The sequence below is a fragment of the Gasterosteus aculeatus genome, chromosome 10 (assembly GCF_964276395.1).
Source record: "Gasterosteus aculeatus chromosome 10, fGasAcu3.hap1.1, whole genome shotgun sequence".
Classification (NCBI taxonomy): Eukaryota; Metazoa; Chordata; class Actinopteri; order Perciformes; family Gasterosteidae; genus Gasterosteus; species Gasterosteus aculeatus.
Genome location: NC_135697.1, coordinates 2,412,934 through 2,427,198, shown reverse-complemented (window position 1 = coordinate 2,427,198; position 14,265 = coordinate 2,412,934). Strand labels below are relative to the sequence as shown.

At 46.4% G+C, this 14,265-nt stretch overlaps 1 protein-coding gene and 1 long non-coding RNA gene across 2 annotated transcripts; one reads left to right on the top strand and one right to left on the bottom strand.

Annotated features, from left to right (window-relative positions):
* Positions 1–713: 713 nt before the first annotated feature.
* Positions 714–3,409, top strand: LOC120826012 (proteasome subunit beta type-9-like). Its single transcript, XM_078080715.1, has 5 exons — positions 714–1,007; positions 1,090–1,157; positions 1,873–2,004; positions 2,085–2,214; positions 2,429–3,409. The coding sequence occupies exons 1-5, from the start codon at positions 957–959 to the stop codon at positions 2,528–2,530; spliced, it is 483 nt and encodes a 160-aa protein (XP_077936841.1). The 5' UTR covers positions 714–956; the 3' UTR covers positions 2,531–3,409.
* Positions 3,410–6,433: 3,024 nt separating this feature from the next.
* On the bottom strand, positions 6,434–9,544 carry LOC144383427 (uncharacterized). The gene is made up of 2 exons (XR_013450794.1): positions 7,299–9,544; positions 6,434–7,222 (listed from the first exon to the last, which is right to left on the bottom strand). It is a non-coding gene; the product is annotated as an uncharacterized LOC144383427 (long non-coding RNA).
* Positions 9,545–14,265: the final 4,721 nt, after the last annotated feature.

The following is a 14,265-nucleotide window of genomic DNA, read 5'->3' as shown; positions in this document are numbered from 1 at the left end:
CATGTTCTGCTTTCTGTTTAGAGCTCTGTCGTCCTCCGCTGTAGCTGTAAAGCTTTAAAAACAATTATTTGATGGAACGAAAATGTATTGGATGTTATCTGGATTGTGAAAAAACACTTTATGGTTGTAGCTCCATTGTTGTTGTTCCTCCTTTTTCCTCCTTTACTTTTATTTATTATAATAATAGTGAGTGACTCCCCACATTGGGGTCCTTTGGCGTTGCTACAGCTAACAGCTAACCGTCTGTCTCCAGTGTCTTTGGGGACGTCTGGTAACGTGTCCCCTTAAACTGGACCCAACCAACGCGTATCACCACCTGACCAAGAAAGGGGGCTTCACACCTGTTAAGCAGGAGACTTTGCTCCCCAGGAACGGACCCCTTAACTCAGCCGACCTGCTGTCCTCTTGGACAGATGGTCCCCTGGAGGCCAGAAGTGAGGCAGAGAGGCTGCTGGGTAGCTGGTAAACAATAAAGTCATCTCAATCGATTCTCTTCCTACACTCAGCTACACTCGCTGTACAATAAATACGTTTGTCAGAGGTCAACGATCTATTCTTTCTAGTTCTATCATACTGCAAAAAAAACGTTCTTCTTGTTAATCAACATTTATTGCTGTGATGAGTTATTTACACGTTTCATAACACTTTTATAAAGGCTTTGAAAACTGATTTGTTCCCCCCCCTCAAAGAGGACTCAATGTTCGCTGAGTTTTAGTGCATTTCAGTGCAAATCGGGACACACTGTCCGTGTTTGCAGCTCGTTGCAGGAGGAACAACTTCACTTTCAATTTCGATTTGATTGAGGACAACATGGAGTCCGTGTGACGTGCGGACAAACGCGTCGAGAACACGTCCAGAGACTCAAAGAGGCTCCCCGAGGAAAACGTCGTAAACCCGGACTGCTCGAGTCAACGTTTGGCTCCACGTCGCTCGGTCGGTACCAGAAGCGGATCAGCATGTTGCAGGAGACGGGGACGGAGTGGTTGTCTCAGGAGGTGAAGACCGGAGTAAGTAGACGTCCTACACGTCGGAGACCGCGCCGAGAACCGCTGCATATGAACCCTGAAGGACCTCTACCTCTGTTTGCAGACCACCATCATCGCCGTAGAGTTTGACGGAGGGGTCGTGCTGGGGTCTGATTCCAGAGTGTCTGCAGGGTGAGCTCGCGCGTGCGCGTGCGTGCGCGTCTGCATGCGCGGTCCAGTTCTACCTGCATGATACCGCCTCTCTCTCTGAGGAAACATAGTATTATATGTGTTAGATAGTATTTGCATGAATGCTTACTGACACTAAATCCTTCCACCTGTTCGTCTTTAACATGCAGTGTCACTAGTTTAGACATACAAGTACTCAGGGGCGGACTGGGGGGGGGACGTGGCCCGAGGTCAGACCGGCCCACTCAATGCATCACAGTATCGACCAGTCAGCGGCCTACTTGGAGAAATACCCACACACTTCACATTATTTTGGATGATTAGAAAGAAATGACATCATATATGTTTTTCTTACAACATTTGGATCCACCAATGTTGCTGGATGGACACATGGAATAAAATAATAGTGGCTACTGTAACAGGATAGTCTGCTAGACAAGTACACTTAACTGTGGGCTATCAGATGGTTACACGTAGAACTACGGAGCCTTAAGGAATAAATGTCAGCAGAGAAAGATCACACAATGAAGACACTGGAATCAGAGGGTAGAATTCTATAGAGTAGAAATGAACTGCTGTCAGTAGCGTTGCATGCTGGGTGTTGATTGTTACTGAGACAATGACACACAGCTGAGCTTCCATCCAGAAATACAAAAAGTAGCAGGGTGCAGATGCTTTTGCACAAAGCCAAACTCCCCCTGTTCCTCCCTCCCTGCAGGGCGTCGGTGGTGAACAGGGTGATGAACAAGCTGTCTCACCTCCATGACAAGATCTACTGTGCTCTGTCCGGCTCTGCTGCCGACGCTCAGACCATCGCCGAGGTTGTCCACTACCAGCTCGATGTCCACAGGTGAAGACACATTCAGTACCACGGTACAGCGTTTATCTTGGGCTGTTTTCATTGGATATCCTGTTTCCTCCCTCCGTCAGTATCGAGATCGATGAGGACCCACAGGTTCGCTCAGCGGCCACTGTGGTGAGGAACATCTCGTACAAGTACAAAGAGGAGCTGTCGGCCCATCTCATCGTGGCCGGCTGGGACAGAAGAGACGGGGGACAGGTCAGTAAAAACATGGCAGAGATTCAAGCCATAAACAAGAAAGATTACCAGGGCATGTTAATGATGTCAAAATGAATGTCTGCTACTTGGGCTAAAGTGGCGTTAAGGTTGCACATCAAAGATAAAATCCCATCCAGCCAACAGATATGATGTTACAGGAGTCCATTCATCTGACTTGCTCCTGTCTGCTCCTGTGCCCTTTGACCTCTCCCAGGTGTTTGCCGCCCTGAGTGGTCTCCTGACGAGGCAGCCCTTTGCCGTGGGCGGCTCTGGAAGCTCATATTGTGGTGGAAGATTTTGCACAGACAATCGTTAAGTAAGAAACAAAGGCTCTGAGTCAAGTATGTCTTTTCTCCGTTTATTTCCTTGCAAGGGAAAAAAGGGTCACAACAGCTACGTGGTCAGTAGACTGTCAAGAACCTCCTTTTTTCCTCTCAACACATCGAGGCAGTTCTTATACCTAAACTTAGATATCGGTGGCGTCAACAGAGACCGTTAACCATCTTGTTGAGTCTCTACAGCCAGGGTACTGGGAACACCTCGTCCATGTGAGACACGTCAGTTCTTCGACCGTGTCCTTGCTCTCCCAACATGCTTAAACAAAGGTGGTCATAGACATAACAAACACTTTGTTCAATCTCTACAGCTATGACGCTGGAAACATCTAATCCAAGAGGGAGACATCAGTTTTTATGTCAGGGCCTTTGTGACCTAAGCACTTGCAACTAATAAACTGGTTATACAAATGAAGCATTTAAAAGGGTCACATATCATTTTCCCATTACATTCCACTCTTTTGATTACATAATAATCACAAACTATGCAATCAATTTAGAATGACTACTCTAAAAATTTACCATCTGATATCTACCACATCAAATATCACAAAACATGAACATCCGGACATCGCTCACAAAACTTTTCCTGCCACAGAACAAAAACTCCCTAAAAAAACCCTCCGAAATGGGAAAATAGGAAGAAATCTGTTAGGAGAAGATAAAGACTGGAAACCTTCTCACAGGATTTGAGCGTTACACCCCAGATGTCATGTGTACAGTATTGAAATAAAAAAGAAATGAGAACATGTTTAAATCACAATACCAGAACTTGATCCCCTTTCACACAATACAGATATAGAATATTGTGGAAAGGTCATTATATCAATCATATTTACGTTACATACTAATAAATGCAAGGATAAAAGCTGTTTTTGTGAGAATGTTATTTCTCATTGTTTTAGCAAGCTACTGTGAAACAAAAAACATTTAGAACACCAGGAATGCACACAGACAGTGTGTCACTATGTCACTATGCGTATGTGTCGAGGTCGTAAGTGTTCAGCTCGTCAAGGGAGTCCGAGTCACTGTTGGGGTTATTGTCAGAGTCGCGTCTAGGGAACAAGTTTGGTGGTGAGTCATCAGGTGACCCCAGGCTGTACATAGCCATTTGTTTCGCCAGGAGTTGGGCAATCGTATGACGGATCAATGGGATACCGCAAATTACGAATGCGAAGAGAACACAGAGGATAGTAGCTGCTTGTATTAGTGTTCCTTTCCATGAATACCACACCCGTGTGAGCCAATCTGGGGAGGGAGATTTATCTCTTGTCATAGATTCCCGAAGTTTTGTCATGTTTTGTATCGCCTGATGGATTATGCCTTCGTCTTTGTCATTCTCAGGGATAAACGTACAGCAATATTCTCCTACGATAGCACAAACACCTCCTTGGGCAGCGGTCAATTGGTCTAGTACCATGCGGTTCTGCATAATCATTAAACGCATGGCGGTCATTTCCTCGCGAATACCCTTAAGGCCAGCTAGAGTCATGTTTACAAAGCTTTTGAAACGGTAATCAACGGTTTCAAGTCGTAGCGTGTTTTTTCCCACTCCTGTCCATGGAAACAGTCCCCACAAAACTTTAACTGACGTACTGGCGTGTTTGAACTCGTCAGGCACATCGCTGCCCCAGATTGAGTCGTGTGGCGCAAAATTGACTTCCGGGTTAAGGCCAGTGTCCAATGCGGCCATTCGTTTTGTTCGTTTGCTTGTCCCTGTTGTAGCTGTGAGAATAAAAGTATGATCAGTAACGCGAACAGGAGTACATATTCCGCTCCACTGAGGGGGGAGAGACACGCGGAGGGTGGTGCCACACAGCCACCATCCCTCGGTCACTGGATAAGTACCGTTCTTCCCAGGGAGGAAAGTGAAATGGAAAACAGAACAATTAACATTGGGCGGGCAATCTCGTGGATTTACTGGAGTGAAAGTCCAGCCAGAACATGACCATTTTTGGAGATGAATGGGCACTTTTGCGGCCCTTTCTGCAGTGCCCTTAGCTTGGCAAAAGCTCCTGTTGTGGTTTTTGGCGCAGTCGTTTCGGAAAGTTGGGAAATGGTCTTTATTGCAATTTAAATCATTAAACGCATGGTTTCCTGCAATGAGGATCGTGTCACACCTTGCAGGGTCTGTTTTCCCCACTGGATGTGTCCCATCACGAGCATAGCAGAGAGGAAACCGTGTTCGGCTTTCCTGAGCCTGGAGTGCGAATGTAGACGTTTGGCTAGCCGTGTATCGTTTGATATCGTGAGATTGTGCACAGTCCAAATCATCTATTGTTTCCCATGGGGATAACTCATAAATAAACAAAGAATCTTTGTCGCTATCGTTGGATATATACAGGACTATGGGGGGCACATACCACCCACTAACCGAGAGCCCGCAGAAACATCCTTCAGACTTCCCCAGGGGGGCTACGGCTAGCCGTGGTTGATTAGTGCTGATGGGTAGCGGAGAACATACGTAACAGTCGGAAGCATTTTGTTTTGTCGCTACGTGTTGAGCATAGCGCCACCACATATTTGCAGAATATTTGTTCAATGGGTTCATCCCATTTTCGAACCGGTTGTCTAGGCGGGTCAGTGCTCGCTTGGTGCGGTTGCGAATGGTCGAGTTAGAGTGAGTTGAGTTGTTGCGTCGGTCAAGTAAGTCGTCTAAATGTTTCTGGTGGAGGACAAAATATGGAATCAACACAAATAAAGTGACACCTGCAAATAAACACATGGTTACACGAGTCCCCCCCAGTCGTCTGAGGGGGTTCCATGAACGCTGTCGTTCCATGATAAGAGAGACCCACTCTTTAGATAGCTGACTACGGAATCACAAAAAGATGCTGAGATATAATGAAACTGAAGCAAGCAATAATATGAATAAAACTGTCGTGGCACAAACGACTACTGTGTCTATGTGGAGGGGTCCTGGCCGTGTTCTTCTTCTTGTGTTGGTCCGCAGGTACACGTTGGGATGTGGAGTCTGCCAACCTTCTTTCTTGTGAGGCATCCGCGTTGTAGACAGTCAACACAGATCACAATGCACTGTGTGTCTGTCGGTCAACTGCCCGTCCGTGGTCACTGGATCGGTGGTGTCGGTTGATTGACACTTGTTGTGGAGGTAGGGTCGCCTGAGCCCACTGCTGGTACTGGATCTGGAACCTTCTTGCAATGGGATGCGTGGACCCAAGTTGCTCTTTCAGCTACTTTGACCGCTGTTTGGGTGACCAGGAGAATCTGGAATGGACCCTGCCACCGTTTAGCTTTCCAACTTTTCCTCCTGAAGTCCTTTACCACCACGAAGTCACCTGGTTGCAGTCGGTGTAGTGGACCCGTTGCTTCTCTTGGAAGTGCAGCTACAACCTGTTTTCTTACATCAGACAAAGTGGAAGACAGTCGAATGCAATAGGTTAACATGTCATTCTCGCACATTGTGGTGGAAGGGAGTGGTGTTCCTGGAGCTTCCACACCTATATGGGGAGGAACTGCGAAAAGGATTTCAAATGGGCTTAGGTTGCTGCGTGTTCGTTTCCTCATCCGCATGTACATCAGAACCAAGGGCAGTGCTTTTGTCCACGGTAGACCTGTGTCTGTGCAACATTTGGCCAGTTTTGTTTTCAATGTTCCATTCTCTCTCTCTACCGCTCCTCCACTAGCTGGGTGGTATGCGCAGTGTGTTTTTAAGTCAATACCCAGGTATGCACTTAATTCTGTGATTGCTTGGTTGACAAAATGTGAACCATTGTCGCTAGAAATTTTGCTTGGGATTCCCCAGCGGGGAATGATCTCTGAAATCAAGGCTTTAGCCACTGTGGAGGCAGTCTGCTTACTGGAGGGAAACACCTCAACCCATTTGGACCACATGTCTACCATTACAAGACAGTGTTTCTCACCTTCCGATGGGGAGAGTTCCACAAAATCCATCATTACATGTTCAAACGGTCTTGCAGGCGGTGGATGTGCTGCATGATGTGACACCTGTACTGAACGACCTACATTGTGAGTTGCACATGTTATGCATGCTTGGCAGAACCTTTGTGCGTAAGCTGCAAAACCTTTTGTGAACCATGTTGCATCAATGATACTTAACATTCCCCCTTTTGACACATGGTCTAACCCATGAGTCAATTTCGCATAGTGAGGGAAGAAATGTTTAGGTAAGCATGGATTACCATTCGGACCATACCAGATGCCGTCTATGAATTTGGAGCCTGAGGAGGACCAAAAACGTCTCTCATCTGAAGTAGAGAGGGACTGCACGGCTGCAAGAGAGGAGGGAAGAGAACACATGGCAGGAACTGGGCGTGATGGTTTGGGAAGAGGACGTCTAGCAGCCGCTTTTGCAGCTAAGTCTGCTCGCTCATTCCCCTTTGCGATGTCGCCTGTGCCGGATGTGTGCGCTGCACATTTACAAACGGCAATAGCTGTGGGCAACAAAATGGCATCCAATAGTTCTGCTATCAGAGTGTGGTGTAACACTGGTTTGCCATCCGATTTGAGAAAATTTCTGTGTCTCCACAGCGCGCCGAAATCATGAACCACGCCAAAAGCGTATCTGGAATCAGTGTGAATGGTTGTCGTTTTATCCTTAGCTAGTTTACAAGCTTCTGTTAGTGCGATTAATTCTGCTGCTTGGGCTGAGAGGTGACATGGAAGAGGGCCGGAACACAGAACAGCTGAGTCTGAAACAACAGAGAAACCCACAAGATTAGAACCAGTCAGGGGATCCCGTGTAGCAGATCCGTCAACATACATTACCATGTCACTGTTGAGCAGAGGTGTATCTGCGAGGTCTGGTCGAGGTGTGCACTGAGCTTCCAGCTCAGCCAAACAATTATGCTCCTCTCCATCCTCCGGAGTGGGGAGAAGAGATGCAGGATTGAGGACATTGCAGCGTTTTACTGTAACATTCGGCATGTCTAGGAGACATGTGTGATATCGAAGGTAACGCGCTGCAGATAAATGAGACGACTTCTGTTCGAGAAGAATCAGTGAAACCGAATGTGGAACCAATAATGTTAGCGTAGCATAGCCTACAATGTCACGAGAGGCTGTAAGAGCCTTTTCAGCAGCTGCCACAGCTCGAAGGCACTGTGGTAAGCCTGCTGCTACCGGATCGAGTTTTGCAGAGAAATAAGCTACTGGTCGTAGTTTATCGCCATGGGATTGTAGGAGCACTGATGTCATACATCCAGAACGTTCATCAACGGTTTGTGTGAACGGTTTGTGAGGATCAGGAAGACCCAAAGTCGGAGGAACTTGTAACGCGCATTTCATGTCCGTGAAAGCTTGAGAGGCTGCAGGGAGCCACTGAATTTTATCATGCGCGCTGATATTTTTCCCATGTATCAATGCGGACAGAGGTTGCTCGAGTTGGGAGTAATTTGGAATAAATGACCTACAGTAGGAACACATTCCCAAAAATGACATCATCTGTTTCTTGGTTTGTGGTTTTGGAAGTGTTACAATTGAGGCGATGCGTTTTGGTGATAGTGTCTTCCCTTCACCGGAAATGTTATGGCCTAGGAAATGAACGTTCTGTGAAACAAACTGTAGTTTGGATAGGCTGGCCTTGTGTCCTTCCGCTGCTAAGTGTTGAAGCAATTTGAGTGTGTCCTGTTCACACTGCTTTTGTGTTGGAGCTGCAATTAAACAGTCATCAACATACTGCAAAAGAGCTGTTCCTGGAGACAAAGTGAGGCTCTCCAAACTTTCCCTGAGTGCCTCGTTGTAGATCGTAGGTGATTCTGTGTAGCCCTGACACAAGCGTGTGAAAGTGTAAGGCTTGCCATTGAAATTAAACGCAAACCAAAACTGACTGTCAATGTCCACCGGGACACTGAAAAAAGCATTTGAGAGGTCAACCACGGAAAACCATCGAGCATCAGGTGGAACCTGTGCCATAATGGTGTAAGGGTTGGGAACATTTGGGGCTCGTGCGTGGACGGCTGCATTAACTGCTTTTAGGTCCTGCACGAAGCGCCACTCAGTTGGTTTGCCTGCATCTCTGATCTTTTTAACTGGAAAAATAGGTGTTCTTACCGGCGAGTCAGGACATGGAACAATGACTTCGGCCTTTAAGAGGGAGTTGAACACCGGTGTTATACCGTCAATGGCCTCTTGGCGCAGTGGGTATTGATGTTTGTGGGGACGGAAGTCTGATCGAGGAGTGATGACCACAGGTTGACATTTTTTGATGAGTCCCACGTCATATTTATGCGCTGCCCACAAGGTGTCTGGAACAGAACTGAGGGCAGGAGAAATAGAGGAGACATTAGTCAAAAATGTATCAGTGTGTGTGTCAGAAAATATGTTATTTTCATCCATGACATAAACAGATCTGAGAGCAGGTGTGCAAAATGCGAATGGCTGTTTAAAGAAGCCTGTCGACGGAGAGCGCATCACAAGTGGATCTGGTGTAGCCTCCCAATCTGTCAATGCCTCGCACGCTGCGACAAAAGGTCCCAAATCTCTCCATTGGTCTGTTGCTGCTTTAGACAAGGAGATGTGTGGGAAAGAAGAGTCTACATCAAAGAGGTGCTGCTGAGAGGGGGTGAGAGAAACGGAAACAGCACATTTAAGTGTGGACCAAAACAATGTCATACATGCAATTTGATCATTCAGATCCTGTAGAAATAATGCATCATATTGCTTATCTGGCCCATGTGACACATGAGCTGTGCAGTGGAGATATGAAGCATCCATGCACTCTGCCTCAGGCTGGACGCGTGATGCTGCCAGGTGGGACAGTTCTGATTGTGAGTCAATTGGAAGCCACCACTGGTACACAAACATTGGATCACTCATAACTGTCTTTGCCATCTGGTCAATGGCTCTGCATCTCACCACTTGCAACCCTGTAGGAGTGGAGATGAGGCTAATGCCGAAAGAACACATGAGGTCTCTGCCCATTAGATTAATGGGACAGCAAGAGGACAGCAAAAAGGAATGTTTTACTGTGATGTCTGGTTCAGGGTCAGTTGAGTCAGTGTGTGTACTGGTCATAGGTGCCGTAAATCTCTCTACAATAGTCATCCCTGAAGCTCCTTGTGAGAAAACCTGTTTTCCACTAAGTTTCTGACCTGGAAAATACTTCTGTTGTATTACAGAATGTGTAGCCCCCGAATCAACCAAAAACGATAAAAGTTTCCCTTGAATTTGCACCATAGTGGTGGGCATATTTTCAAATGATTTTCCTGAAAACTTTGCATATGTGTGTTTAAGTGAAAGCTTTTGTTGTGTTCTCAATTGCTCTGTGATGTCCACGAGAGCTTGTTGTTGCTCCAGTGTGTGTGTGTGAGTGTGAGTGTGCGTGCAGGGAGTTAGTGCAGAAAGCGTTTCTTCATTGCAGGCTGCGGTGTGTGTGTGTTTTACTTCCCTTATCATGTGAGGCCTCAGCGTGGTTGCCGTCTCCCCCTCACATGCAGCCTCCTCCCCCTCCGCCTCACGTCAATCGGATTGTGCGTTGCCACCCCTTCCTCGTCTGGCCAGTCCACGCCCCCATCCTCTACGAGGTGCATTTTGTGGACATTCTCTGTGCCAATGTCCCTGTTCGCCACAGCGGAAACACGTATCATAGTCATTGGGTGGAGACAGCTGTGATCCCTCCTGGTTCCAGGAGGAGCGTCCCCTCGTCATGTCCCGACCACGCCCCCTGAATCCGCCCCGTTGGTTGGGATCCCGTGGGCGGTCGTTTCTGGCAAGTTGAGTGACAGCTTGGAGCATAGTCAGTTGGGCGAGTTCAATCTGACGTGACCGCCTTTTCCCCTCGTGGTCAGTTCTCTCTATGTCCATGGATTGCGCATGCGCAGCATGTTTCTTTACATCCGCGAGTCGCGAGTCTTCCATTCCAGCCACAGAGCGCTGCACATTCATTTTTATGTCGGGCAATAGTCCATTCATGAAAGCATTCTTCAGGTGTGATTCCCACGTCCCCAGAGCGTCTCCTAACACGGCGGGTTGTGGAATGCCACTGTTAAGATTAAACACTGTGAGAAGTCTTTGGTAGTAATCATGGACGGACTCACCCGCTGCCTGCTTGGTATTGTTGATGGGAGTCATATCCACTTTGTCAGGGAACAATGTCTTTATGCCGTCGTTCAAAGCCGTGAGTGCGTCTCTGTACGGCTTATTTTGATTTGAACTCCATTCAACGTCGGCCGCACTGGTGTCTCCTGCAACCAGCTGGTTGAGCTTCTGGTAGTGAGTCGGACCCACGTGACTCATTAGAACACGTCGAATTTCAGCAAAGTTGGGCAGGAATTGCTTACAGAAGTCCATGAATGCTTCAGCAAACAGTCTTCCCGAGTGCTGTATCGGCGGGAGATGAGCCATTGCAGCTCTAATGTCCGTATCAGTCCAAGGCCGGAAAACAAGTATGGGACCTGAGTGTCCTGGTACTTGAATCATTGGGGTTTGGAGCACAGATTTTGCATCCGGGGGAACTCCCTCTGGGTCGAAGGAGGGGGAAAAAACATCTGATGTAGATGGTTGCTCTGCAATCAGTTTGTTGATGGCAGAAGTGTCCCCTCCGGTTGCTCCTGGAGAGCGAGATCGAGTGGGGAGAGCAGCCTGTCTCTTTTCCTCCTCTTCGCCGAGGAGTCGTTCCTGTGCTGCTTTCACTGCCGCTTCCTTTTCCTCCCTCTGCCGGGTGTAGTGAACTTTGATATGTGCTCCTGCAGACGGAGGTTGCTGGTTCGCAGATGAAGCAGGGTACGGTGGTGGGCATGTGTTGAGGAGAGGGCCGCCAGCCCCTGTGAGACTCGGATACAAGGGAGAAGAAGCACATCGGTCATTTTGTTCAATAACATTTGGATCTGGTTTTTCAACCAATGTGGTTTTTGCGCATGTCAATTCTTTAGCCATTTGTTTCCTTTCTCTACATTCACATTCATCCTCCCACCATTTTAACCATTTACTTTGTTTCTCAATGTTCTCCAAGTCTTTGCCTTTTATCACCCTCTGAGATTTTATACCCTTCTCTTTTCCCTCTAAGCCTGTTCGTAACATGTTCAGTTTTATTCTACTGAAAGAACCATTTGCAGGGAACCCAAAATCTTTTGACCACTCGGGCAAAAACTCTAGAGATTGATCTCCATATTTCCTTCTCATCAGATCCACAATGGGTCCCTCCGGAGAACCCATTTCCTTTTTACCTTTACCGTGTACACCACCCATCTTTCAGGCGTGGTGAAGTATACTTTTTATTACTTAAAATATAGTCGTCACTATAAGTCTTGATTTTCTTTTACGTAGGAAAAATACAAGTTAAAACCCAACCAGAACTATTGGTTAATAAATATAGGTCAAGGGCGCAAATATCTGTTTTCAGATTACTGTCCGAAAATCCCGATATTGTTCCTGTCTTCCTGTTAGGTCAAGGGCTGAGATTTTGCGACTTCAGTGAACTCTCAAAATCCCTCCTATCTTCCCCTTCGGTCAAGGGTCACAATTGTCAATTGCCCCTGTCTTCCCCTTTGGTCAAGGGTCACAATTATGCGTTTTCAGAGTGTTAGTCTGAATACAATCGTAATACGCAAATTGCTCCCTGTCCTCCCCCTTTTGGTCAAGGGTCACAATAATGCGATTTTCAGATAGTTAGTCTGAATACAATCGTAAATGCGCACATTGCTCCCTGTCTTCCTCAGTAAAAAGTTGGATGCTGATGAACCGGAAATACTGTACAATTACTCTTATAATTTTATACACATTTTTCAAATAACCGGATAAAAAGACAAGTTATCATCATTAGAAGCCCAATCAAATAACCGAAATTTGGATTTTCTAAGAAGAGAGAAAAAAAATCCTAAAGTACTAAATACCCGTCTTTGTAATCTGTTATCACCCGTTATAATTCAGGAAGCCCCGTTTGAAAATCAGAATATCAACTTCTTACCCGATTCGTGTGAAAATCTTCCTCATCGGATCGTGTTGAAGCCAATCAGGTCTCTTTTGGTCGCCGGTCCCCTCTCTCTGAGTGTGATGAGGTATAGGGCAGAATCACGTTTGGTGGATCCTGAAGGGGTCCCTTCCCGGACGTCCTCGGAGTCCCGACGGAGCTTCAAACGATCCCACTTCTGACACCAAATTGTGGTGGAAGATTTTGCACAGACAATCGTTAAGTAAGAAACAAAGGCTCTGAGTCAAGTATGTCTTTTCTCCGTTTATTTCCTTGCAAGGGAAAAAAGGGTCACAACAGCTACGTGGTCAGTAGACTGTCAAGAACCTCCTTTTTTCCTCTCAACACATCGAGGCAGTTCTTATACCTAAACTTAGATATCGGTGGCGTCAACAGAGACCGTTAACCATCTTGTTGAGTCTCTACAGCCAGGGTACTGGGAACACCTCGTCCATGTGAGACACGTCAGTTCTTCGACCGTGTCCTTGCTCTCCCAACATGCTTAAACAAAGGTGGTCATAGACATAACAAACACTTTGTTCAATCTCTACAGCTATGACGCTGGAAACATCTAATCCAAGAGGGAGACATCAGTTTTTATGTCAGGGCCTTTGTGACCTAAGCACTTGCAACTAATAAACTGGTTATACAAATGAAGCATTTAAAAGGGTCACATATCATTTTCCCATTACAATATGTTTATGGGTTTGTTGATGCTGAGTTTCGCGGAGGCATGAGCAAGGAGGAGTGCCAGCAGTTTGTTGTCAACAGTACGTTGGTTTTCTCCACACAAAGATTTTTTTTTCCTCAGACGGTTTATTTGAATGTGAAAGAGACACCAGACATTTGCTTCCTACTGACTGCTTGTTTTATTTATGTGAGGTGACACATGTTGTCTAATAAAACCTCTCCTCTCCTTCCTCACGCCTTCTCTCCTCTTCCTCTCGCAGCTCTGTCTTTGGCGATAAACCGCGATGGCTCCAGTGGAGGCGTGGCCTATATTGTGTCCATTGATGAACACGGCACGGAGGAGAAAGTGGTTCTAGGAAATGACTTACCCACCTTCTTTGACCAGTAACACTTCCTATTTCCTATTTCCTCGTCTCTGGTCTGCCAAGCTGCTGCTGTGCGGGATGATACTAGTTTTTCAGTTTGCTCACAATACTTTGGTTCTTCTGTCAGCTCATGCAGCTTATCAACTAGAAAAGCACCACATCAAAATACTTACTAAAAAGTTTAATTCAAATCTAATCATTGCATGGCTCTGTGATACGCTATGTCATTAAAAATCTAAAAGTCATTTGTGGTTCATTATTTAGATAATTATAACAAACAAACTCTTATTTGGTCAATTAAGAGTAATGTTTTATTTAGTTGCCGACAGATGTTTGCTTTTGAATGGCCGAAGCCAATATGGGGAGAGAAAGGCTGATACGTCTTTGCTGTTATCTAGTTTTTGCATCTGATTAAAGAAAACAATTGTATAACAATAACACATTAAACACATTATTTAAGGCCTTTACAAACTGATTGGGGCGGCACGGTGGTGTGGTGGTTAGCACCGTTGCCTCACAGCAAGAAGGTCCTGGGTTCGATTCCGCCCAGTGGTCTTTCTGTGTGGAGTCTGCATGTTCTCCCCGTGTCTGCGTGGGTTCTCTCCGGGTTCTCCGGCTTCCTCCCACAGTCCAAAGACATGCTCTGGGGATCAGGTTAATTGGTGACTCTAAATTGCCCGTAGATGTGTGAATGGTTGTGTGTCTGTGTGTAGTCCTGCAATTGGCTGGCGACCAACCCAGGATGTACCCTGTCTATCGCCCATAGTTGGCT